At 43.9% G+C, this 27,514-nt stretch overlaps 1 protein-coding gene across 5 annotated transcripts in view; it reads left to right on the top strand.

Moving 5' to 3' along the window:
• LOC147423077 (BRCA1-A complex subunit BRE-like protein) overlaps positions 1-27,514 on the top strand; it is a 59,750-nt gene that overhangs the window by 4,228 nt on the left and 28,008 nt on the right. For 4 of the 5 annotated variants that reach the window (XR_015186612.1, XR_015186613.1, XR_015186611.1 and 1 more), the window contains exons 4-9: positions 24,425-24,515; positions 24,604-24,639; positions 24,734-24,820; positions 24,891-25,021; positions 25,108-25,156; positions 25,246-25,335. Coding sequence is in view for 1 of the 5 variants with exons in the window: in XM_086501753.1 (XP_086357879.1) it covers positions 24,425-24,515; positions 24,604-24,639; positions 24,734-24,820; positions 24,891-25,021; positions 25,108-25,156; positions 25,246-25,335 (484 nt within the window). In the remaining 4 variants the exon portion in view is untranslated. Of the gene's footprint in view, positions 1-24,368; positions 24,516-24,603; positions 24,640-24,733; positions 24,821-24,890; positions 25,022-25,107; positions 25,157-25,245; positions 25,336-27,514 lie in introns of all 5 variants that reach the window. The other variant, XR_015186614.1, reaches the window with a different exon arrangement.

Below are 27,514 nucleotides of genomic sequence, written 5' to 3'. Positions count from 1 at the left end.
CTTTTTGCTTCATTCTACGTTGGGAAAAGCAGAGAGAGAGAGAGAGAGAGAGAGAGAGAGAGAGAGAGAGAGAGAGAGAGAGAGAGAGAGAGAGAGAGAACGCTTTATTTTAATATAGAAAGCATCTTTGCTTTATTGGATTAAACAAGAGAGCTTTTCTGCTTTATTTTAAAAGGGACAGCTTTTTGGGACTTGCATTATTTTTACAAGCAAGAGAGAGAAAGAGCCTTTGCTTTATTTTTAGGCTTTTGATTTTCAGCTTTTGGGTTCTTCTTTTAGCACCCCTTGTAATCTATAAATAAGTGGGTAGGCCTCTCACAACTTAGAGCATCTGGACGCAGAGTCTGAGTGTGAGCGCCTGCCTGCACTTGTTAGGTGTAGCGGAATGAATGTTTGAACTTTGCTCAAGATGAGTGCTCCGAACTGTGCTCAAGGTTCCTTTTTATTCTTATGGAAGGGAGAGCCTTCCGTTCTTAACGAGAGAGTGCAATGATCACGAACGAAGTGAATGGACACTGTGCGTGCAAGTGTATGAGACTGAGAGATAGAGAGAGAAGAGAATACAACACCAGAGACGACGTAAAACCCTCCTCCGAAGGCCCCACTCTCGTTAACGAGAGTGGTCTATGATTGATTGCACAAATTGGTACAAAGTGGATGCATGTGACTGATGCAAGTGTAGGCTAGATCGATGACGACGACGGGGATGACGAGACCGATCTAAGGGCTGAAAACTGATGCAAACTTATTGCTGTCCAAACACGCTATTGGCTGAAATCTAATGCCGATCTGCTGCTGTGGGCTGGTCTTTGCTGGCTGAAATCTGTTGGTTCTTAGGCTGTCAAAGGTTGAAATTCTGCTGATGCTTTATCTGCTGAAAACGCCATGCAAAGGGGGGCGATTTGAGGTTTCTGGAAACGCTAGGGCTCAGGTTGTCTTGTGATGAAGCTATGATGAAAAACGCTAGGGCTGAGAGGGACTTGCTTGGAGGGAAAACGCCAGGGGCCGAAATCGCCAAGGGTTGGTCTTGCTGAGAAGTGTCTCCGAAGGGCCTGTTGCACGTAAATGCTTGATGCTCTCCTTCTTCTTCTGCCAAATAGTGCTAGCCTTGGTTTGCTTATATATTATGTTACCCAATTTGCCCTACTCAGTTCCCAACAAAAGAAACTCAAAATATAATAAGTGAAAAATGTCAAAAATAGGGAAAATAGGTCAAATACATTGGAAAATTCCCCTGAAGGATTCTGATGGGAATGCTTATGATCATGCTGTGTGCAACCAGAGGATATGCATCTACACTAAGTGCCAGAACACTTCTAAATCTGGACTGACTGGGCATGCACGGTCTGCGAACAGACTCACAAAAGTGCCAGAACACTTCTAAATCTAGACTGACTGGACTGACTGAACCCTTGTTGTGCTGTAGCTTGTCCACGGACACATAGGGTTGGATGTGTCATGTGACATCCCCTCCTTTTCAAAGTGAGGTACTGGTACCGAAATGTATGGCGTCGAGGGAGATCGCCAATAGCATCCGGAATCCTGGAAGGGACTCTTCGCCGGCCCACGCTGATGTGTGGGTCATGCGGTACTTGAACTTCATAAAGGTCTGCAACGCTTGCTTCTTTGGGCCGTGCCGAAGGCGACAGTCTTCTGAGGCTCCTTCGATGCTTCAACTTCGTCAAGAGTCATGCTTCTTTCTTCTTCTAGAATCTCCATGGCTGAAAATTTCTGAAACCACTTCCAACACAAAAACATGAACATACCTATTCCATGGAAAGTGACTGGAAAAAATCTCGTCTTTTCTAAAGATTGTGCATGCGATGTAGATGAACAAATAGACGGAGTGCCAACCCATTCATTCAAGACATGCAAACAATGAGATCGAATCTTTCTCTTCTGATCTAAATGCCCGATCTGAAGAATGTCCATGAAGTTAGAAGCTTCTTGGGATTGTGTTCGTACTATAGGCGGTTCATTCGAAAGTTTGCAGAGGTTGCTTCCCCTTTGTATATCTTGACACAAAAAAGTCCCTTTCTCGTGGGGACCCACAGAGGTGACTGCCTTCCAGACTTTGAAAGAGAAATTGACTACGGGACCAGTTTTGACTTTCCCGAACTTGCAGAAGTCATTTGAAGTATATTGTGATGCTTGTGGTCGTAGTTTGGGTGCGGTCTTAATGCAAGAAGGCCATGTCATTGCTTTACGAGAGCCAAGTGTTCTCAAGGCCAGAATTGATAGCACAAATTTATGAGAAAGAGCTTTTGGCGGTTATCCATGCTCTTACTTAGTGGTGGCACTACCTACTCGGAGCGGACTTTATTGTCTTTTTAGACCATCAGAGTTTATGCTACTTCTTGTCACAGAAGCAGCTATCGGAAAAGCAGATGCAATGGGCGAACGTCTTGTCACAGTTTCACTTCCAGATTGTCCATGTTGAGGGACATAAGAATTTGGTGGCAAATGCTTTGTTCGAAAGCCGTTGGTTCTGGCTATTTCCGCGATACATGATAGGAGCTTCGAGGATATGGTTGGCCAGTATGCCACAAATCAGGATTTTGCATACGTTTTCACACGGATACGGATGGGGAGACAGTAGCGGGATATTCCATTCGGGATGGCTACTTGATGAGGAAAACCATGTCATGCGTTACACAGCCGTTGAGGGAAAAGATTATGATTGAATGCCACTGTCCGCCTTTTACGGGCCACCACGGCATTGCTACCACCATGAAAGGGGTAAAGAGATACTTCTTTTGGCTGAGACTCAAGAAGGATACGAACGAGTTTGTGCGCAATTGCTTGGTATGCTAGAAGGTCAAGTTTGACAGGCATAAAGCACAGGGATTGTTACAGCCTTTTCTCATACCCACCCGCCCCTGGGAAAGTATTGCAATGGATTTCGTTTTTGATCTCCCGAGAACACAGTGGTCACGATGGTATCTGGACTGTTATTGACAGATTTAGCAAACAAGCTCATTTCATTCCAGTGAAAAAAACAGTAGCCGGATCACTTAGCGAGACTGTTTGTGCCCCAGATTTTGAGATTACATGGCATGCCTGAGACGATTGTCTCCAACAAGGACCCCAGATTTACGAGTTTGTTTTGGAAGGCAATTTGGGAGAACATTGGCACGCGGTTGCAGTTCTCGTCATCTTTCCACCCGTAGACTGACGAGCAATCTGAGATTGCCAATTCAATGGTTTTAGATTTATTGAAGTCTTATATCTCGGATCAGAAGACTCAATGGGAAGAGTATCTACTTTTGGTGGAATTTGCCTACAATAACACAATACACTCTTCGACGGGGAAGACACCATTTGAGATTGTTGAAGGTGCTGTGAAGGTTCCACCCTCCCTAAGCACGAAAGATAAGATTTGTGAAGCTGATGAGTATACGCGCAACTTAGACACGGCTTTTGCCAAGGTTTGCGAGGCTTTGCAAAAATCTCAAGAACGATAGAAAAAGGCAGCGGATCGCCAAGCGATTTGAAATTGAGGGAGGATGATTGGGTGCTCTTACATTTTGAGAAGGCACGACTGAGAAAGAAAAAGGGAAAGGAGAGGTTTTTTCCAAAGCTTAGTATGTGATACTATGGACCTTTCCAGATCTCCGAAAAGATCAATGATGTCTCCTTTCAACTGAAACTGCCTGACACTTGGATGATGTACAATGCATTTCATGTGAGTCTATCACGTGACACATCCCAACCCTATGTGTCCGTGGACAAGCTACACCACAACAGGGTTCAGTCAGTCCGATCAAGTCTAGATTAGCAGTGATCTGGCACTTTTGTGAGTCTATTCGTAGACCGTGCATGCCCCGTCACTTAGCATAGATGCATATCCTCCGGTTACACACAGCATGATCATCTGAATTCCCATCAGAATCCATTAGCATCAGTTAGGGGAATTTTCCAGTGCATTTAGCCTATTTTCCTATTTATTGGGATTTTCACTTATTATTTTTAAGCGACTTTCCAACAAAAGTAGGTAGGGCAATTTCGCTAAGTTATTATATAAGCAAACCAAAGTTCACACTTTCTAGCAGAAGAGGCAGCAGGAGCTTCCCGCTGTCAGGAAGTGCATAGTGCGACTAGGAAAGCGCCGGGCCTCTGACTGTGAGGATTCGTAGCAAAATTAAGCAAGGCGTAGACGATTTGAAGCCAAAAACACACTAAAAAAGAACAAAACTCCAGCCATGAAAGCTCCACTTTGAAAAAGAACCAATACTAGCTCAAAACTCTCGTGTGTGTGAAGATTAGGTGTAGCCTCGCTCCCAATTGCATAGATGCAGTGCTCATTCGACCTGTTAAAAACCCTAAATTTACGCTTCGATTCTTCGTCGTGACCATTTCATGGAAGCTTCAGTACTTCATTGGAGAAGCCCAAGTAGTTATTTGAGGATGGGAAACCCTAATTGGAGGCCTCACAGCCTTAACCATGTAGTGGAAGCAGCACGGGACTGCACTAGCACCCTGTAGAGGAATGGCTGTATCTCCTTGCTCATGTGCCCAAATGAGCTCATTCTTGGCTCTAAAAATTCCCACACAACTTGAGCAACAACGCCAGCGTCGTTGATGTGGCATTTTGAGTTATTTTGGGTATTTTTAAGGCTATTTTTGACTATTTTTAGGTCATTTTTAGCCCAAAAATGTCACTTTTTGTCCGTATGCAATTTTTGGCCGAGATTGCCCGCATTGAACTTTTTAGGCAAAATGAGCGTGCCACTTCAAAACACTTGACATTTGTATATTCCTAAAGAAAATTAGGCATATATTTATGTGAAAAAGCATTCCATGGCGCCATGTGTAGGGCCTCGCCCGCCCGGCAAGGTATGTACACGACTGCAACCGTGACATTCATTTTCGCATATATCACCCTATGTACATTGTAGCATTTGGTCCCACACATCATAAACATTAAGAGTGAGGTAGATACTTTAATTTCACATTATGAACGTGCCATGGCACGACATCCACCCCCTCTAGATCTGCACATCCTCCGACATGTGCCACAAATATCTTTTGCAGGTTCAGTCTTCATTTAAGTCAACATACATGTCGATTTCATCATCGCTTGCAACAAAATCTAACGCATCATCCTCTTGTTCTCCATACCATTTTCATCAGAGCCTTCATTTTGACCTTCTTGTGAATCAAAGGGATCTGTATCACCTCTTCTTTTGAATAACTTGATTCTTTTCCCTGCAATGGGAATCTTCATTTTTGTCCCATCTAATTCATGCAAGGTATAAGTTGCATTCCCATGTACATGCTGAACGACATAAGGACCAAACCATTCTCTTTGAAAGCTTTCTTATTGTTGAAAGTTGGTTTTCAAGACTACTGTCATACACCAGCACCCAATCACCTTCCTCAATAGCTTTAGGTCTGAGCCTATGCCTCTTGTCGAATCTGTCCTTATTCTTTAACCTTGCATCTTTTAATCGTGCTACTGCAATCTCAATATCTTGGGGCCTTCTTTCTAACTGTTGTATGCGCAAAGCAAGAAGGTCTTCCCTACTCATTCCATCTTCCCAAGGTAATACATTCCATGTGGGAATTACATCCTCAATTGGCATTATAGGTTTCTGACCATACATCAACTCAAAAGGCATATAACCAGTAACCGAGCTGTGAGTTGTACGATCAGCCCATAAAGCATAAGGCAATAACCTAGGCCACTCTCCCATTTTACCTTTGCAGGCCTTAGCCAAAGCTTTAATGATAGGAGGATGCTCACTTTTCCATTTCCCTCAGAATTATATGTAGTAGTGAGAGCAAGTTTAATGCCCAATCTAGAGAAAAACTCCCTTGCTTTGTCAGCATCCAACTCACCCCTGTCCGCTGTTATTTTCCCAACACAACCATAACGGCTAATTACATCATCCAAGAGGAACTTACATACCCCTTCTGTGCTTTTCGTTCTTAGAGCACGACCTTCAACTTGGTTGGTTAAATCTTCCCGTGCAAGCACTATGTATCTCATTTGCCATAAGCCCAATGGCATTGTAACCAGATCTACTACCCACTTGTAATGCATGGCCAACAGGTAAGTAGGGTGCAACCCATCACGATGACGTATATTTGAATACATTTGACAAGTCCACAAAGTGAGATACATCTTTATACATACCTTTCCACCAATACCTCTCTTTTATTTTAGTAAAGGTGCCCATTACACCTCTGTGTCCAGCATAAAGACTCTCATGAAACTTTTTCATAAGCTCATTTTGATTGTCCTTATCATTCACCACTCTCATGGGCATTCCATTTCTTTGTTTGGACTCTTCCATAAGTACCCATCTTTCAAAAAGTATCCATAGGCTTTTCTCCGTATTCTTTTGAACTCTTGATCAGTCACCCCTTCTTGCCTTGTCAAAGTGCTCAGATAGCGTCCAATGAGCAACTAGTCACCTTGATACAGGTCCTTTGTAAACAACTCAAGTGCATTTGACAAGCAAACATGATCACCTTTGGCATGAGAGATACTATAGAACTGTGTGCCTACATCATCGCCCTCGACAACCATGTCTTCTTCTTTTTCATACCTTGCTCGTGAAAGCATATCCGCAACTGGATCATCTTTCCCTGCAATATGCTTAAATTCTGGATTCAAGGACTTTATGTAGGCAATCCATCTCAACATAGCAATGTCGGGAGTTGAGCAACTTGTTATCATTCCAAGAAGGGGTAGACAATCAGTCTCCACTATTACATTTGCTCCTATCAAATACTCTTTGTCACATTTCAAAGCTGTGACTACTCCCCATAACTCTCTTTTTACCTGTGGATAGTTGCGTTGACGAGCACTTAGGACTTTTGCTCCAAACCTCACCACATATCGCTTGCCATCATTATCATCTTGCCCAATCGCCCATCCAATTCCTGTGGGGCTAGTATCCACTATCACAATTATATATCTTCCACATTCATAGTTTGCTTTCCTCAAAGTTGGAGACATAAGCAGCAACTTCTTTAATTTCCTCATGGCATGTGTATGTACTTCTTCCCATTGAAACCTTTGGTTCTTTCTCAAAAGTTGATACAAAGGCTCTGCTACATGTGCATAATGCGGAATCCAAATAACATAAAACACGCATGCACCCAAGAACCTTCGAACCTCAGTGACATTTGTACATTTCTCTTTCATTCTTTGGATTACATCAATCTTTGCAGGACAAGGCCTTCTACCATATGGCCTGCACATATGTCCCATAGTAAGAACTTCATTCACTCCAAACACTGACTTTTGGCAAGACAAGGTAAGGTTCACCTCTTCCAACCTTGACAGGATATTATCACAATCGTTGATATGGTTTGCCACATACTTTCGGCACCCCCTTGAGTCTAGAGCCACATCTTTATCACTTACATCACATCCTTTGATTGGCAGATCATCAAGGAAAGGCATTGTAGTTTGCGGTATGAAGTCACGTAGGACTTTGTTCATACCATTCCTCATGTGTGCAACTGAATTCGTTGCCCCCTGAGGTAAGATGCACATCCTTACTAAACCCAAGGGTGTCCTCATGGTAGTCAAGTCCCTGCTTTTCATTGCTAGTTGGAACTGATCATACCCTGAGTACAAATCTCCCATAGAATATATTGCCCTTCCTGCAAATGCCTCTGCAAACTCATCGACAATTGGCCCTATACCCACATTTCTGATTGTCACCTTATTTACAGGTTGCATATCCTGAATAAAGCGTAAAGAACCATTTTTCTTCGGAAGTGTGAACCACCTATTTGAATACGGAGCACAAGAAGGCTCCAAGATACCCATCTTGATCTTTTCATTAAGCAACTCAATGAGCTTTGGCAAATGAGCCTTTGGAACAGGAATAGGCCTCAAGTTCCAAGGTACATGAGGGATAGTGAAGATCACCATAGGAGCAACAATGGATGGATCAACACACCCTATCTCATAAGGCTCAAATGCAAAAGCTTTTCCGTGTTTGGCAAGCATGGCTTCAAAGCATATCTTTTCAGCTTTTGTCAAACTATCCTCGCAACCAACCTTTAACTCTTTCAAAGAATCCTTTGTGAACTTGTGTCCAATCTTGCTTGGGTCACGAAGGCTAGGTTGCAAAGCAGCTTGTTCCATCTTATTTGTGCAGTCTTTTGGTAGAGGTAATGCTACTGGTTTCACTTTCTTTGCCACGGACTTATACTTAGTCTCCACTCGTACATCAACACTTTGAGCATTTTTGAAATCCTCAATGGCCTTGTACATTTCTATTGAGCATACTTTCACAACCTCACTTCCCATACGCAAATTGCAATCCACTAAAGACTCCAAATCTTGCATAGTATCCACAAAAGAACACTCATCAAACACACCTGCAATGCATTCTTCATCTTCTAGCAAACCATTCATCTTCAAACGTCTTTGTACACTATTTACATGTTGTCGTTCACGCCGCTTTAAGTCCTCACACTCTGTAAAAGCAATAGATCCATAGTCTGATTATCCTACAAAACCTGTAGAAAATGTATCCTTTGCATATACATCATGCGAGAATCTTTCTCTTCTTGTACCACTGCAATCCCGCTCTACAATGGTACATGGCCAAAACCCCTCATATCCCTGTAGTCCTTGAATTCTTTGTTCGTCTTTGGCAAGGGTTGCTCTCTAAGACTTTCACGGTTCCTTTCATGGTCTACACAAACAGTAAGGAAGTGTACTGCACGCTTTCCATCCCCGCTCCTTATTCTTGCATAAGCTGACCCATCATCCATCACCTTGGTTTCCATGCGAGTAGCAGTGATGTACGGCTGCCCAAGGATAAGAGGATATGTAGATATCTCCTGTACAAAGAAATTTTGGTCATCTTTCACATCCCCAATAGTCACCTTTACATTTGGACAAGCTCCGTACAGCTCCCCTGATGAGTTGTTTGCTGCACGAATCATCCATCCATGATTTATATCAATTGGCCATTTTCCTTTTTGATAAAGACTCTGTGACATGAGGTTAATTTCTGACCCATGATCTATCAACGCAATGTATGGCTCTTCCAAGTCTCCCACTTTTACCAGCGTCTCGGTAGTTCCTCTTGCCCAGTGACTATTCAAGTAGTAGCTCTTGTGAGTGGTCTCCAATTCATCTTCATCATCCAAGAAGCGAACGTGTTTTACTCCTCCCCTAGACTTGTACCCAACAATAGTTTCATCACCTTGTTTGCCATAGACGTGTACACCCTGTGCATTTAAAGTCTCTTCTTCACCCTGTACAAGGATAGATTCAGTAAGAGACTGCCGCTTCCTCTTTATGATATCAATTATTTCTTCGTGAAATTCCTGCTTTGCTATACCAAGGACCTCACCCAAGGTAAATTCCACCTTATTGTTTAGAATCCTCTCTTCCAAAACCTTTTTGAGATCCGTTGCTGCCTCTATATCGGATTGGAGTTTGTAGGCCGGACCCTTTGCTTTGGATTTTGTTGCATCCTTCTTCTTGTCTTTAGAGGCTTCTTGCATAGGCACTTCGGGGACAGGCATTTGTTGCGGGGAAGGTGATCTAGGAGGCACTGTGTCATTTCTACCTCCACTCCTCGTTGCTCGCTTTGAAGGCCCTTCATCCCCATTCTGGTGCCTACGTTTCTCTTCAACAATGGCCTCATTTGCTTGACATTTGGCAATATATGCATGCACTGACAAAGAGTCCACAGGGTCATTCCAACCTGTTTCAAGCCGAATGCAATCTCCAGCTTCATGTAAAACCTCTGTAGGCATTTTACCCTTCATAGCAGACTCTATAGCGCATGGCCATAGCTCTCCAATACCATTAGATTCCTCTTCTCCAACCTTGACTGATCCTTTTTTCTTAATAGGATCCACCTTCAACCCATAGGCGGTTGCCTCAACCATTGAGATGGCATGGCTAGTAGCCATGTCCTCAACTAGTTTCTTCATCCCGCCTTTGCCAAAGTTCGTTCCCAAGAGCTTACCTGTTTCACTTAAGTGAATTTTTCCATCTTTAAAGAAAACAAGCTCCTTTGTCAAAGCATCTTTAAAACTTTCACAATCCCTCCTTCCATGGTCAGTACTATCACACCATATGCATCTATTGACAAAGCCTTCTCTGGTTTGCGGTCGTTGCCCTGTAGATTGACTTGATGGTTGCCCCTTTTCTTCTAGCCTTGTAAGCTTTAACTTGAGCTCTTGCATTCCCTTGACAATATCATCTAGAATGGATTTGTCACTCTTTGGAACCACAATCACAGGCTTTATAGGACTCTCAGGAACACGTGGGGATTGAGTAGGGTTGACTATCATCTTGTCTCTTCGTCGTCGTCGCTTAGCTAGCAGTGAAATGGCATCTTCGACCTTATTTCAATCGGTCTTCAAACCCTGTTCTGCATTCTTATCCTCAAGTAGTAGCTCTAACTTCTCTTGAATCTCTTTACCTGATGCCTGCAAAAAGAGCTCTGTCTTCTCTGAGTTTAGCGTAGCCTTTTCAGTCCTTGACAGTTGATCATAACGGCGTTCGAATTCCCTTAGCAGCTCGGTAGGTGAGAGCCCCTCTTTTGGCCGAACTACCCACTCTAAGAAAGTCCTCTTTGTTACCCTTTCGGAGTCCTCCATGAAATAATCTTCCTTCAAGGCTAATTTGAATGCTTCCCAAGTTGCCCCATGCTCATTTCTAATTCCCCTTACATGCTCTCTGATCTCGGGAACCACAGCAAGTTCAAAACTTTGCACCATCTCTGCTTCGGGCACTGGATGAAGCTCCATCTCCTTTACATATCCACAAAGATACTTTGTTACATCTTTACCTTTAAATTGGTCCAATTTCTTCACCACAGATTGAAGCGCTTTGGTTGAGGAGAGCTCCCTCCTTTCTGCAGCTTGCTCTCCTTTCTGCAGCTTGCTGTTGCTGCATAAACACTGCAAAAGCTTGAAACATTTGCATTATGACTGGATCAAACCGAACCCCCTGTTGCTCTTGTTGCTCCATAGCTTTAAACCTTTCTTTTGAGACCTTCAATGAAGCTTTTGAACCCTCACCCTAGCCTACTTCGCATCGGGTTCACCAAAAACGTGTCAGGAAGTGCGTAGTGCGACTAGGAAAGCATCGGGCCTCTGACTATGAGGATTCGTAGCAAAATTAAGCAAGGCGTAGACGATTTGAAGCCAAAAACACACTAAAAAAGAACAAAACTCCAGCTATGAAAGCTCCACTTTGAAAAAGAACCAATACTAACTCAAAACTCTTGTGTGTGTGAAGATTAGGTGTAGCCTCGCTCCCAATTGCACAGATGTAGTGCTCATTCGACCTGTTAAAAACCCTAAATTTACGCTTCGATTCTTCGTCGTGACCATTTCATGGAAGCTTCAGTACTTCATTGGAGAAGCCCAAGTAGTTATTTGAGGAGGGGAAACCCTAATTGGAGGCCTCACAGCCTCAACCATGTAGTGGAAGTAGCACGGGACTGCACTAGCACCCTGTAGAGGAATGGCTGTATCTCCTTGCTCATGTGCCCAAATGAGCTCATTCTTGGCTCTAAAAATTCCCACACAACTTGAGCAACAACTCCAGCGTCGTTGATGTGGCATTTTGAGCTATTTTGGGTATTTTTAAGGCTATTTTTGACCATTTTTAGGTCATTTTTAGGTCATTTTTAGCCCAAAAATGTCACTTTTTGTCTGTAAAAAGCCCAAACGAGCTGGGAAAAATCCCTAAAATTGTGGAAAAATCATATTGGGCTCAAATTTCATGTTGAACCTCATTTTACCACTTGGTAAGCACTTTGGACACGTCTTTCACGCCAGCGCATGAAACCTGCTATTATTGGCCGAGATTGCCCGCATTGAACTTTCTAGGCAAAATGAACGTGCCACTTCAAAACACTTGACATTTGTACATTCCTAAAGAAAATTAGGCATATATTTATGTGAAAAAGCATTCCATGGCGCCACGTGTAGGGCCTCGCCCGCCCGGCAAGGTATGTACACGACTGCAACCGTGACATTCATTTTCGCATATATCACACTATGTACATTGTAGCATTTGGTCCCACACATCATAAACATTAAGACTGAGGTAGATACTTTAATTTCACATGATGAACGTGCCATGGCACGACACCGCTCAACAGGCAACTTCTCAGCAGTACCCCCCCTCATGACCCCCCATCGCCATACCTCCCATCTCCCCCTTGGCGTTTTCCCCACAGCATCAGCCTCGCCGTCGATTGGCATTGGTAGCGACTTCCTACAGGCATTCAGCCCAGCGTTTTCATCGCCAAGAAACCTCACTTTCAGCCAGCGTTTTTGAAGCAAAAACGCCATCAGACCTCAGCTCTTCCCAGCGTTTTTCAGTCCATCAAAAACGCTAGCAAATCTGCAGTTCAGCATAGAAGAAAACACAGATTTCAGCCATTGTAGAAACGCAGATTTTAGCCCTTACAAACGCAGATTCTTAGCCAAGGAACAGTAGCAGATCAGCCCCCATTCAGTTGCAAGTGATCCCCCAAGTTTAGCCCAAGAAAACGCAGCCAAAACAGTCATTTTCAGCCACCGAAACAGTCCCCGAATTCAGCGATTAGAAGACCACAGATTTCAGCCGTCAAGTCGTCGTCGTCATCGGCATAGTCCCATTGCATTCGCATTGTACACCTTTGTGCAATCAAAGTAGACCACTCTCGCCGACGAGAGTGGGGCCTTCGGAGGAGGGTTTTACAAACCTCTCGGTGTCGTATCTCTTCTCTCTCCTTCTCTCACTCTCATTCATTTGCACGCACAACATCCACCCACTTTGTTCGTGACCACAACACTCTACAAGACGGAAAGCTCTCTCTTTCCCTAAGAACTAAAAGGAACCTTGAGCAATAAAGATCACCAATCTTGAGAAAATACAACATTCATTCCGCTGCACCTAACAGAGTCTCTTGAAACCTTTTAAAGGTGATGTGCCTAAAGATGGGGAGCCCGATGAGCAACCCGAAGTGGAGGAAAACGAGGAGATCCTTGTTCTTGAACAGATTTTGGCACATAAGGACACAAAGAATAAGGGTAAAGTAAGAAGGCGGTTCTTGGTTAAATTCAAGAACTATCCTTCATTGGATGCAAAGTGGATGGAGGAGGAGGACCTAGCAGATACTCCTCAGATTGTGAAACTTTACCTTGAAGCTTTTGGTTTAGCATAGTCTATTCCAAATGGAACCCATAATTCAGCTTGGCCGTAGATCTGGTGCAGTGGGATGCACAAGAGTGGAGTTACTCCGCTCCTTTGTCAACAGATGCCTTGATTTTTTTGAATACTAGAGTCATTGATGTCTCTTTGAGCTTCAGGGATACTGAGAGCTAATAGTATTCTGTTGTATGACTATGAAATGGAATTCTTGAATATGAAATTGATTTGTTCTTGACTTGTTATTAAGTGCAGGAACTAATAGACGAAATGACTGCAGCATTTTGGTCTAAATGATTTCAAATAGACATGGTTGCAATAGGGGTTAGTCAATTGGGCATCGATGAGGTCCCGACTGGATCTAGATGCAATTGCTAGCTACATTGCCGATAAATCATGGTCTAAGATCCGAATGAATGTTGAATGTGATTTGTCATGTGATGTCTAGGGATGTCCTGTGACGTCGTGTGATGTGACTGTCGATTGGCACATGTGCTAGATGGATATTCCTAGTACGTAGGTACTAACAGTCAGTGTCTGCTAAGACAGTTTATGGCTTCTGTCTGTTTTGCAGGTGTAATCGAGGGTGATTACAATGCTTTCAAGAGGGGGGTATGTCACAACCTAGTGACGTGGCGTGCCTAGTACACATACACACACATCCTCTCGGGCAAGGATAGGGGGGGCTGCCCCGTACATACATCCTTTTGTGGCATGGACAGCCCTGGCGTGAGGAATTTTGTCAGCAGCTTCATTTTGCGCAAAAAGATGATGTGGCATGCTGTACGGCACCTTCCGCGATTCACGCTGGCTGAGCGTACGGAAAAGCAGGACATTTGTGGCAGTTCGCTTTTTAGCCTGGCGCAGCTTTCGATATTGCTTTATTTTACGTAAAGTTTTGACTGCGTGGATTCTTACGTAAGGACTTAAAGGGAGAGAGACAAAACTTTTAATTTGCTTTATTTTAAGGCTCAAGAGAGCGTGTGAGAGAAAAGTTAAAAGCTTTTGGGCTCTGCTTTTGGCATCCCTTGTAACCTTTAAATAAAGGGGCTGGCCTCTCACAACTCAGAGCATATGGACGCAGAGTCTGAGTGTGAGCGCCTACCCACACTCTTGTACTTTGAACACAAATTAATACAAAAAGAAATACCGAAAGAGGGCCAGTCTTTGGGGCCAATATCTCTAGGCACGGAACTCCGCCGGGACAGTGTTAAATAAATTGTGAACTGTGAACTGTGAACTGTTTTGAAGTGGTTATTTGGTGTTGTTGTGGTAGATTCTTGACTTGGAGTGTCCAAGTCTGTTACAAGTGCCCAAGCCTGTTAGAGTGGTATTAGAGCTCAGAAAGATTCTTCTTCTACGAAGGATCGATTTTTTTTGCAGCACACGCAGTTTTTTGTGAAAGAATCTTCGTGTCCTGACGAGACTTATCAGCCATTCCAACCCTTCGTACGTCGCGTAGTGGGCGCGCTCCTGTCTTCATCCCTCTGTCTTACAGGGCATAAGCCATAAAGAGCCCCAGATTATACATGGGTTCTCACGGAGAACTTGACAGAGATAACACTTCTTAGTGGGTAGGCAAAGAAAAGTCGAAATTCGGTGTGGAAAGTGAAGAAAGGAATGAAGATTGGATAAATTCTTGGCAGAAAAGTTTGCCAGAATGGAGTACAAACGTCAAATGTAGGTTGACATATGTGTGAAAAGATTGAGCAAGTACTCGAGAGTCGAGAGACCCGAGATTTGCGAAACACCTGAAGAATTACCCGGACAAGTGCAGACAAGCGGAACCTATACTCGCAGAAAGAGCTGGACAGAATTCTTGAAAAGAAGATGAACCAGAGGACCACCAGAAGATAAGCCAGAGAGTTACAGAGCAGTAGCCGAGCGCGGAAGAAAATGAAAGATGAAAGCAGGACTGCTACCAGATTTTGTGGGGACCGCCGACCTTGATCAGATAAACGAAAATACCGAACTTTGCACAGCATGGGGCAAAGTGTGAGACCAGGAAACCCTTATGTTCTTTGATGGAGAAGCCAAGGCCAACTTCAACCAAATTGGCAGCTCGATTTGGAATTTCGCCCAAGGAAATGGGGTCGATTATAGGGCAAGGAAAGCCATCTTGAAGAATGAGAAAGGCAAAGAGATTGTACTTATGGAAAACTGAAAGGCGAGTCCGTCCCACTTGATGAAATCTAGTTTTTTGGTTTGCCCGATTTTCTTGAAAGAACTGAATGATGATCAAAGGTTGAATATGTCAGACCTCGAAAAAGAACGACAAGATTTTTGGCAAGCTCAAGTTGACTGTTTCTCTGAGGGCTTACCAGGCAAGTTGCCTTCCTTACGTCCTGAAGATCACATGATTGATTCCCGGTAGTACACCACGGAATCCGCCACCTTACAAAGTTAGCCAAGCCCAAAATGAAGAAATAATGAACCAGAATAGATCGATGATATACTCGACAGACTTTATGTCACAACTTGGTGACGGGGCTGCCCAGTACACACACACACCTTCCAGAAAAGGATTGCAGAAACGATGACGTGGTTGCCTGCTGGCTGAAAACAGCCTCGCAAATGTTGACGTGGCTTGCGGTACAGATTGACTGTTGACGTGGCATACCTGGATTTTGCGACGCTTTTGGCGGACTGTCCTATGGCAGCTTTTGGGGCAAAGTTTTGCACAGTTTTTGCTGTCCACACAAATTGGAGAGAGCTTTTAGGCCTTGCTTTAATACCTTAAGAGTGTTTGAGAGGGAAAATTGAAAATTGCTTTATTTTAGGGGCAACTTTTTATGGACAGCTTTGAAGCTTTGGGGCTCTGCCTTTAGCATCCCATGTAATCTTTAAATAAGCGGGTAGGCCACTCACAACTCAGGGCATCTGGATGCAGAGTCTGAGTGTGAGCGCCTGCCTACACTCTTGTACTTTGAACACAGATTTATACAAAAAGAAATACCGAAAGGGGCGCCAGTCTTTGGAGTCAATATCTCTAGGCATAGAACTCCACCGGCAATGTCGTATCAATTGTGAAGTGTGAACCGTTTTGAAGTGATTGTTTGTGGTGTCGCGGTAGATTCTCGACTTGGAGTGTCCAAGTCTGTTACAGTGGTATCTGTTACAGTGATTTGTCATGTGATGTCCTGTGATGTCGTGTGATGTGACTGTCAATTGGTACATGTGCTAGATGTGTGTTCCTAGTGCGTCGGTACTAACAGTCAGTGTCTGCTAGGACAGTTTATGGCTTCTTTCTGTTTTGCAGGCGTAATCGAGGGCGATTACAATGCTTTCAAGAGGGGAGGGGGGGTATGTCACAACTTGGTGACGTGGCTGCCCAGTACACACACACACACACCTGGAAAAGGATTGCAGAAATGATGATGTGGCTGCCTACTGCTGAAAACAGCCCCGCAAAGGCTGATGTGGCCTGCGGTACGGATTGACAGCTGACGTGGCATACCCGGATTTTGCGGCGCTTTTGGCGGACTATCCTACGGCAGCTTTTGGGACAGAGTTTTGCGCAGTTTTTGCTTCTTTATTCCACGCAAATTGGAGAGCGCTTTTAGGCCTTCCTTTAATACCTTAAGAGGGTTTGAGAGGGAAAATTGAAAGTTGCTTTATTTTAGGGGCAGCTTTTTATGGACAGCTTTTGAAGCTTTTGGGGCTCTGCCTTTAGTATCCCATGTAATCTTTAAATAAGCGGGTAGGCCACTCACAACTCAGGGCATCTGGACGCAGAGTTTTGAGTGTGAGCGCCTGCCTACACTCTTGTACTTTGAACATAGATTAATACAAAAAGAAATACCGAAAGGGGCGCCAATCTTTGGGGCCAATATCTCTAGGCACGGAACTTCGCCGGGCTAGTGTCGAATCAATTGTGAACTGTGAATTGTTTTGAAGTGATTGTTTGTGGTGTCGCGGTAGATTCTCGACTTGGAGTGTCCAAGTCTGTTACACTTTAGGGTTCTACTTGCCCACTTGATCTGAAGAGTGGTCATCATCAGATACGAATTGCTCCTGGACACTTCTACAAGACAACTTTCAGGGCAACCTTTGGTTTGTAGTACGAATATTTGGTAATGCCATTTGGCCTTACCAATGCGGCTACATTCAACTGTATGATGGACATAATTTTTAGGGAGTACCGACCATTTGTGGGCACTTTCTATGACGACATCATCGTCTTCTCCAAGAATGAAGCAGAACAAGACCACCTATTTGAAGTCTTCTAGGCATTGCGGAAACATAGATTTGTTATCAACGCCAAAAGAGCGAATTTTTTTTTCTTGCCTGAGATACACTTCTTGGGGCACATTGTCTCAGCAGAAGGAGAAAGAGGGATCCGGCCAAAGTTGCGACTATTCATGATTGGTTTGATTTGAAGAATGTCCATGAGGTTCGAAGCTTATCTGGGCTTGTGCTCATATTATCGTCAGTTCGTTTGGAAATTTGCAGAGATAGCTTCTCCTTTGCATATGCTGACTTAGAAAGGAGTTCCTTTTACTTGGGGACCGATAGAGATTGTAGCCTTTCAGACTCTGAAGGAAAAGTTGACTACGGGACCAGTGTTGGCCTTACTAGACTTGCAAAAGCCATTTGAAGTTTACTGTGATTCTTCTGGTCACAGTTTGGGAGCAGGCTTGAGACAAGAAGACCATGTAATGGCTTATGAGAGCAGGATGTTTTTACGTCTTGAAATTGTTGCACAGATTTATGAGAAAGAGCTTTTGGCAGTTATCCATGCTCTTACGCAATGGTGACACTATCTTCTCGGAGCCGACTTTACAGTCTTTACAGATCACCAAAGTTTATGCTACTTCTTGGCGCAAAAGCAGCTTTTGGAAAAGTAGATGCGGTGGGCTAACATCTTGTCACAATTTCATTTCCAGATAGTCCATGTTCGTGGACATAAGAATTTAGTGATAGATGCGTTGTCTAGAAAGCCCTTGATTCTAGCTATTTACTCTTTACATCATCAAAGCTTCGAGGATATGGTAGATTTGTATTCCAGTTATCTGATTTTGCAGATTTCTTTCACCGGATACAGAGTGGAGAGATAGTTTTAGGCTATTCCATACGGGAGGGGTACAACCTTTGAGGGAAAAGGTTTTGACAGAGTGCCATTGTTCACCTTTTTCCGGCTGTCACAAACTGATGACGTGGCATGACCAATAAGAAGTTCCAACTTATGGATAACTTCCGAGGGGCCGAAGGGACACCTAGCATTAAAATAATGCGTAAAGAATGCTAACATGGTTGTTGTATGGACGCTTGCGATTCACGCTGCTGACGTGGCAAGTTGTACGGACGTCCGCGATTCACACTGCTGATGTGGCATTACTGTACGGATTTCCGCAAGCAGCGTTGGCTGCTTTTGGGCCTTTTGCTTTTAAGTTTACATGCTTTTGGGGCTCTGCTTTTGGCATCCCTTGGAAGAATAAATTAACCCAAGGGGGGTGTCACTTCTCAGAGCATCTGAACGCAGAGTCTGAGAGTGAGCACTTGCTGGAGTTGTTTTTTGCTCAAAGATTAATAGAAAAGAAATACCGAAAGGGGCACCTGTCTTTGGGGCCAATCTCTCTTGGCACGGAACTACGGCGGGCCGTGTCGACTCTTGAATTGTTAAGTATTTTGAAGTGAATCTTTTTTGTGGCGCGACAGAATCTAGACTTGGGGTGTCCAAGTTTGTTACACTGGTATCAGAGCACGGCCGATTTCTCCTCTACCGGGAAATTCGATCTTTCTTCTCGCGGCACCTATGGATCCCGAAAAGAATGAATCTACCTCTTCTGCCACCGCTGAGGTGGGAGGAGGCATTACGAAAAATTCCAGCGACTTAGCAGAGACTCAGTACGGGCCACCCCGGCCTACACAGAATGAACGTTGACAGTAGGTTGACGAATGCTTCAGTTTGCTAAGGATCCCCAATATGCAAAACTTTTGACCCAACAGTCAATGGGCTGAAGTGCATACCCAGTGGCAGAAAGCCACCGAGCCACCAATCAAGAAGCCTCCTACTCCAAGGATATTCACTGAAGAAGAACTTCATGATGTGGTCCAGACCCAAACCAGTCAGCTTCTGGACACGAAAAAGCCATCGAAGAAGCAATTGAAGAAGCGCAAGAAGGGGACTGACTACTCCGGTTACTTGGGCCGTCAATCTTTTGTTGCATCTGCACGAAAACAGAAGAGAAGCATGTGCATTTTGAAGGACTACCTAGTTCTTCTTCTCTTCTTCCGACAATTCTTCTAGCTCTTCCTCTTCCGACTCGAGCGAGGACAGAAAGGGCAAGAAGCGAAGAAAGAAACAAAGATTTGGAAAGAACAAGAAAAAGTCAAAGAAGATCAGATTCTGACCAGGTTTCGATAGTTCTATGGAGGAGTCATCCTCTAACAGTTTGGACTCCGACGACCACATGTTTTATGCAAAGAAGAAACATTTTTACAGAGGGAACCAATATGATTTTCTCGAAGATAAGAGCAAGAAGACAAAGGAATTTAAAGAGGGTGGACTGTGAATAAAATTTTGAAAAATTTTATGGATTCCGAGATGCTCCGAGGGCTTTGGCTTTCATTCAACAGTTTGACATAGCCTCTCTGGAAGGCATTACTCAGAGCACTCCAAGATCAGGAGGGCAACATCGTTTTTAAAGGGAAATGCTCGAACATGGTGGTCCACTCTTCTTCTAAGGAAAGAAGCTCCGACAAACTGGTTGAAGTTCAAACAACTCTTTATTTCTTCGTGGTTGATCCAGGAGTACGAATGAGATGTGAGAACTGCTTGGAACCATCTTTGGATGACCAAGGGTGACACTTTGGATGCATATTGTGAGAGGTTTTGGGATTCTTTCCTACCAACCTCTTCGTTTAAAAAGGTTACTTTTAACGAACAGATTGAGCAGTTTTGTTGCGGACTCCCTATAGAGATCCGAGATTACTGTCTTGAACAAAAGTTTGAGTCTATACAACAATTGATGGGACATGCGAAACGGGGATTCTTGATACATTTAGAGAATTTGACCTACCCCCACTGATGAAGTTTTGACTTAGAAGACCATACAGACCTCGATCAATGAAAATAGAAAGAAAAAGAATCCCCAAAGAAAGAAAGATGCAGACCCCGATTGACTGCAGAAGAGAGCTGACTATCTTAAAGGGGGAAGTGTTTTGGTTGCGGGGAACAAGGGCATATCTCCTCAAAGTGCCCAAAAAAGCACAACGAGGACATATTGAAGACAGGCCAGAGAGTTCTAGAACAGCGGAGGAACGTGGCAAAAAAGACAAGATGAAAGCAGGACTGCTACCAGATTGGATGGGAACGGACCCAAGCAAGATGGATGAAAGTACAGAACTTTGCCGCGCATGTGGCAAAGTGAAAGAACAGACTGAACAGACTTTAGCACTTAATTAATAACTGAAAGTGAAAGAGAGACGACACGCGACACGGAGTGACGGAATTCCACCCCAAAGAGTATTGGCCCCCGACCTTGGCACCCCTTTTGGTATTTATTTATATTACTTGAACTTAGTACAATGCCGGTACTCGCGCTCTGCAGGTGCTCATTGAAGCGTGCAAGAGACTGAGCCCTCTGCACTTATTTAAAGGCCCTTGGCCTTGAAAAGCAGTCAAACTCAAATGGAAAACCGTACAGGCTGCCACGTCAGCAGTCAAAGCAAAATTCGGAAATCCGTATTGCTACGATGTCATCAGCTTCCACGTTGTCTTTTGTGTGTGTGAGAGGGTCCAGCTTTATTTTGATTCCTTTATGTCACTTGGGCCCCATCGGATGGGGTCCCATAAATTGGTAGGACTTCTTCTTCTGCTGTTGCTTGTTCTTCTTAGGGTTTAGGCCCCTCGGCTGTGATATGAAGGTTGGCTCTTTCAGTGACTTGACACGTTAACAATTTGTGACAAGTTGTCTACAAGACAGCCTTTCGGACCAGCTTTGGTTTATACGAATTTTTGGTGATGCCTTTTGGACTTACCAATGCTCCAGCAACTTTCAACTGAATGATGGATATGATTTTCCGAGAGCATTGATCTTTTGTGGGCACTTTTTTTGATGATATTATAGTTTTCTCCAAGGATGAAGTAGAGCATCGAGACCATTTGCTACAAGTCTTTCAAGCATTGCGTGATCACAGATTGTTTATCAATACCAAAAAGAGCGAGTTTTTCTGCCGAAGATAAATTTCTTGGGACACATCGTCTCAACAGCAAGAGTACAGATGGACCCGGCCAAAATTGAGACTATCCGCGATTGGTTTGACTTGAAGAATGTTCATGAAGCTAGAAGCTTTTTGGGCTTGTGTTCTTACTATCACGGCAGTTCATGTGGAAGTTTGCAGAGATAGCTTCGCCTTTGCACTTATTGACTCAGAAATGAGTCCCTTTCTCGTGGGGACCGATAGAGGTGACTGCTTTTCAGACACTTTAGGAAAAATTGACTACTGGACCAGTGTTGGCTTTGCCAGACTTGCAAAAGCCATTCCAAGTTTATTGTGATGCTTGTGGTCGTAGTCTGGGAGCGGTCTTGATGCAAGAAGGCCATGTGATTGCTTATGAAAGCAGAATGTTTTCAAGGCCAGAATTGGTAGCACAGATTTATGAGAAAGAGCTATTGGCAGTGATCCATGCTTTTACTCAGTGGCGACATTATCTACTCGGAGCCGATTTCACGGGTTTTATTGATCAATTGAGTCTACGCTACTTTTTGTCACAGAAGCAGCTTTCGGAAAAGCATATGCGGTGGGCTAAACATCTTGTCACGGTTTCACTTCCAGATTGTCCATGTTCAGGGACAAAAAAACTTAGTGGCAGATGCATTATATCGGAAGCCCCTCGTCTTGGCTATTTTCGCGATCCATCATAGAAGCTTCGAGGATATGGTTGACCAGTACGCCAACGATCCGGATTTTATCGATGTTTTTACTTGGATGCAGAATGGGGAGATAGTGCCAGGATATTGCATACCGGATGGCTACTTGATGAAAAAAACAATGTTGTGTGTGACATAGCAGTTGAGGGAAAATCAATTGGAGATCAGCCCAGCGTTTTCAGTAGCAGATCAAGCCTAGCGTTTGCAGTTTCCGGCGCCAAATCAGCCAGGACCAGCAAGCGTTTTCAGTTTTCATAATTCAGCCCATTGTACCAGATCAGCCAATGTTTTCAGTTTTCAGCCCAAGACATAAGATCAGCCAGCGTTTTTAGATTCAGTCCTCAAGTCAGCCAGCGTTTTCAGTTTTCAGCTCATCTCGCCGACATCGGCAATAGCAGATCAGCCCATAGCTGCATTGCAAAGTTGCAAACCCTAACGAGAATCCCTAGCGTTCTGCGTTTTCTGTCCTTAGCCTCGCAGATCCAAGCATTTACCACAAGGTCCCGTTAGCATCTCAACATCTATGACCATTGTATTAGCATTTGTGCAATCTAAAGCAAATACCTCTCTAGCGAGAGAGAGGAGTGCTCTTGGAGGGGGTTTTGGGACCCCATCTGGTGTCAGTCTTCTCTCTCTCTCTCTCTCTCTATTACTTAAAGAACCTTCACTCACAGTATCACTCTCTTCTTTCTCTCTCTAGTCTTTGCACATCTCTCACGAACTAAAAGGAACTATCTCATTCAGTAAAAGGAACCTTGAGTATGCACTAAGCACTCATCCTGAGCATACACCATCAGTCACTTCCAATGCACATTACAATTTAATTAAGTCTAATGCATCAAGAGTTCTAATGCACATTACAATTTAATTAAGTCTAATGCATCAAGAGTTCTGGCTTGGATGGGACAAACTAGATTGATGGTCACATCAAAATTCTTGGATTGGATGCCAAGTTTGTGCATTCCTCTTTACAAATAAAGCTACTTTTCAAACTTTGGTAAAGTTGCCTTCGGAAAATGCGGCATCACTCTGCTAAACAAAAGACAAAGCTTTGCTCTCATCTCGAGGCCTTGAAAAAGTGTTCAAACTTTGGCCTATGTCTTTAAAGTCCTTTGGTGCCTTTATAGACATCAAATGATTGTACATCGTCGGCCTAATGAGCTGCTATAGTCCCTTGGCTTTTGTGAGTTGCTGCAAGAGGTTTTTACAGCGGATGCTTTATACTAGTAAGGTACCCAACATTGGAATTTGTGGTTTTTGCTCCATGGCATGAGGTGGATAGAGCTATCCGGATAGCTAGTCTTCACCACCTGATTAGAGTAATTTTAACCCTAGATATTTCTTGTGGTTTGATTTGGGATTTTTCCCCATGATCTCCTTGTATACCTTTTAGGGGTTTCCCAATTTCTTGTATATGGACATATGGTGGATTTTATGTAATGCAAAGGGTCAAAACCCCACTTTTATTTTGAGAGAGAGAGAGAGAGAGAGAGAGAGAGAGAGAGAGAGAGAGAGAGAGAGAGAAGAAGAAGAAGAAGAAGAAGAAAAAGAAGAGAATTTTAACGTCGTAGGAAACTATCTGAAGAGACCTTAAAAGATCTATCAGACGAGGAGAGTTGAACTCAAGACCTGTTATTCAAGAGGGAAATGGCATAACCAATCTACCACACTTGGGTGATAGAAAGGTTATACCATTTTCCTCTTCTTATTAGCACGCACACACACACCCACCCACACACACCCAAGAAGAAGAGAATTTTAACATCGTAGGAAACTATTCCGAGAGACCTTAAAGATCTATTCAATGAGGAGAGTTGAACTCAAGACCTGTTATTCAAGAGGTAAATGACATAACCAATCTACCACACTTGAGAGAGAGAGAGAGAGAGAGAGAGAGAGAGAGAGAGAGAGAGAGAGAGAGAGAGTTCATTTGAGGCAGAGAAGCCAAGTCCTCCATTCTGGAACTGCTGCTAAAACTGCGAAAGATGATTAAGTAAAGACTAGTTCAATTTTTATATTTAATCTGAACATAATGAAAAAGACAACAGCACAAGTTAAAGCTGCGTAAAAAAAAGAATAGAGAAAACAAATGAGAGAACCAAAACATAATATGGAGTGAACAAAATCTCTTTGAGGAATGAATATTGAGTTGTGATGATTTTTAATCACTGAAAGCAGATTCAATGTTCTCTAGTCGTGAAGGCATTACAATGACATACTTAGACTTGCTTACAATTCTTGCAGCTATTCCAAGTCTGTAGGAGAATTCAAATTTTGTAATCAAGGGATTCACGTTCAATGTGTTTTAGTTCACGATGAAAGTCCTGCCTCTTTGTATAAATCGATTGCAGATTCTTGAAGGTCAGTTGCTGCGGTGTTTTATTCAATGTTAAACGTTGCCTTCTAGGTCACTATATATGCAGTACCAGCGGAGGTTAGTGGAGCAGGTTGATGACCCGAGAGTACGGTTTGAGATTGGGACCTTGAGTAGTATGCCTGTACTTGAACCCATCCTTTCCTCGTCTCTTACAATTGGATGTTATAAAATTCCCTGTAATGAATAACTGCCCTTTCTTGCATCAATAGGGGTTGGAGATGTGCTTGGTCGTGGTAGCTGACAAGGTGGGCTTATAACTCGATGAAATTCTAGTCATGTAAGTGCATTGTTGGAGTTTTGGTTGATGATGCTAAGCTCTAGTCTGATAAATGAAGGCAGCCCTATGAAGTCAAATTTGCGGTTCCTTTGCTTCAAGTAGATTGTGAACTTGGAAAAGTGAGGCACCAAGAAGTTATCCATTTACAGGTAAGTTGGATGTGATGTTTTTTTTTACTGGATATGTTTGCCCATGTCGAAACTCATGGTAGGCTTGCAGGTCATTTTTCCTGTGAAGATAGGGCAGTCCTGGAATCTTTCTGCTCCTCAGCTGAAGCTCTTTGCTCCTCCAACAGTAAGGGACGTGTTTGATGTAGAGGATGTCAAACTGCCAACTTGGCCTGATGAAATGTAGGTCTTGTTATAACCTGTCAAGGTCGATCTGGTACCTTCTGTATCACTCCAAGAGCCAATTTTTTTCTCCAAATTGGAAACAGGTGCATTAGTGAATATTTACCTTCACTTAAAGAAAGGATTAAGAGACAGGTACATCTCCCTACCTGGCCCTTGCTGCTTCTCTTGCTCTCTCTGTTTCAATCATGATAACTGACTTTAAAGATACCAAATTTTCACAGGTGCAAGAGGCATACACTTCTGTGACATTGCGAAAGAGTTTTATAGAGAACTTGTTCATGCCCTTTGGACGACCTATTGAGGCTGACACTGTATGCATTCCTTTTGAAACTGCTAAAGTTTTTGTGTTGCTTGGTTTGTTGTTTACTAGTAAGCTGTACGCAACAACTACTCCGCTTTTATTAATAAATCTCATGGTTATTAAGTGATAAGGGTTGACGAGAAGGCAGCAAATGGATGGCTGTGATACTTGCACTTGCTTTTTTGCTGCCCTACCACAGCCATCCATTTGCTGTCTTTTCGTCAACCCATCTGGCCATCCCGTGGTAGCCTCATAACTAGTACCTGGCGATACTACATCAGCCTCTAGACAGCTAAGGCACGAAGCATCCATCTTACCATCATACTTACTGAACGTCAACTTCTCAATGACTGGATTGTTGGAGTCGTCGTCTTCACCTGTGCTATGTGATGACTCACCGGCCTCCTTGAGTGGCTGGCTCTTTGTGGAGAGTAGCTGTAGGACCAACTCTTGCATGTGTTGGTCCCTTTGCGCCTCTCGCTCTAACTCCATAGCTGCTCGCTTTTCTTCGGTCGCTATGCGTTGAGCCTCGCGTGCTTGGTCATGCTCGAGCTCCATAGCTGCCCTTCTTTCTTCAGCCGCTATGCATTGAGTTTCACATGCTTGCTCACGCTCAAGATCCATAGTTGCCCTTCGTTCTTCATGGTCTCGATCCAAGGTAGCATATTGTGCCTCTTGTTGTAGCATCATCTCTATCATCGACTTGACCAAAGTCTCCATAGGGCTTGGTGCAATCCATGGCGTAGATGGGGATGGGGGAGGACCGGGGAACAATTCTCTTGATGTAGGGACTTTTGTTTCTCCAATCCACTCTCATCACCTTCACGCAAAGTATTCATTCCGCTTCTGGTGATGACCATGCACTGAGGTCTTGGGTTCTTGGGTTCTTGGGTACTTGGGTTCTTGGGTACTTGGGTTCTTGGGTACTTGGGTACTTGGGTTCTTGGCTTGTAATCTGCATTTAAGAAGGTTGTACTCTTACCCAAGCTCAACTCCTTCCTGCGATCCGTGGCGTAGATGGGATGGGGAAGGATCGGGGAACAATTCTCTTGATGTAGGGACTTCTGTTTCTCCAATTCCACTCTCATCACCTTCACGCAAAGTATCCATTCCGCTTCTGGTGATGACCATGCAATGAGGTCTTGGGTTCTTGGGTTCTTGAGGTTCTTGGGTACTTGGGTTCTTGGCTTGCAATCTACGTTTAAGAAGGTTGTACTCTTACCCAAGCTCAACTCCTTCCTGCGGTGCACCCTTTGGCGGCCTTGCGTTCACACCAAGGTTGCTTTTTCCCACCTCACGTCGATTGGCTTGCCGCTAAGTGCAAGGTCCGCTCTCAATGACTGGAAAAGAGGAACGAGGGGAGGCTGCCCTTCTTTTCTGGGTTACTTGCCACTCTTCAAAAACACAGATTAGGGATCGACACGCCCAAGTGGTCTTGGGTTACGTGCGATCACAACAAGCAAAAAAAATTCCTGTGGTTCTTTGTGATTCTTTCCTTAAGTAATGATCCCGAACACTGCGAAAGAGCTCTGATACCAATGTAATGTGCAACGGAAGTGAATGATGGTGTAAGCTCAGGATGAGTGATCAGTGAGTGCTCATGGTTCCTTTTACTTAGTGGAGGGGAGAGCCTTCCTTTGCTTAATAAGAGAATGTGCAATGACCAAAACAAAAGAGATAGTGGAAAACTGTGAATGATGGTACTGAGAGTGCTAGAGGAGAGAAAAGAGACGACACCAGATGGGGTCCCAAACCCCCCTCCAAGGGCCCCCCTCTCTATTGCTAGAGAGGTATTTGCTTTAGATAGCACAAGTTTGGTACAATGGTTCTAAATGCTGTGGTACTTGACGACGACGACGACGACGACGATGACGATGTCGGCGACGAGGTCGAGGCTAAGGGCTGAATTGGCTGAAAACTGAAAACGCTAGGAATGCTAATGGAATCTGGACCATGTAGCGAAGTTAATGGCTGATCTGTCTTCGGGGACGACGATGATGGCTGAAAACTGAAAAACGCTGGCTTATCTGTGGGCTGGAATCTGATTGCGTTGTCTTGGCCACGATGGAACGACCGATGCGACGAGGGAAGGTCTGATCAAATGGGGTTCTGCGCTGGTGCTTCGGGTGGCTGAAAACGCTGAGGTATCTGCTGAGAAAACGCTAGAGGGTGCTCTACTGCAAGAGCTT

Source organism: Adiantum capillus-veneris, chromosome 26 (genome assembly GCF_014529385.1).
Source record: "Adiantum capillus-veneris isolate H3 chromosome 26, ASM1452938v2, whole genome shotgun sequence".
Taxonomy (NCBI): Eukaryota; Viridiplantae; Streptophyta; class Polypodiopsida; order Polypodiales; family Pteridaceae; genus Adiantum; species Adiantum capillus-veneris.
Note: the sequence above shows the minus strand (reverse complement) of the source record. Positions and strands in the feature narration are given on the sequence as shown.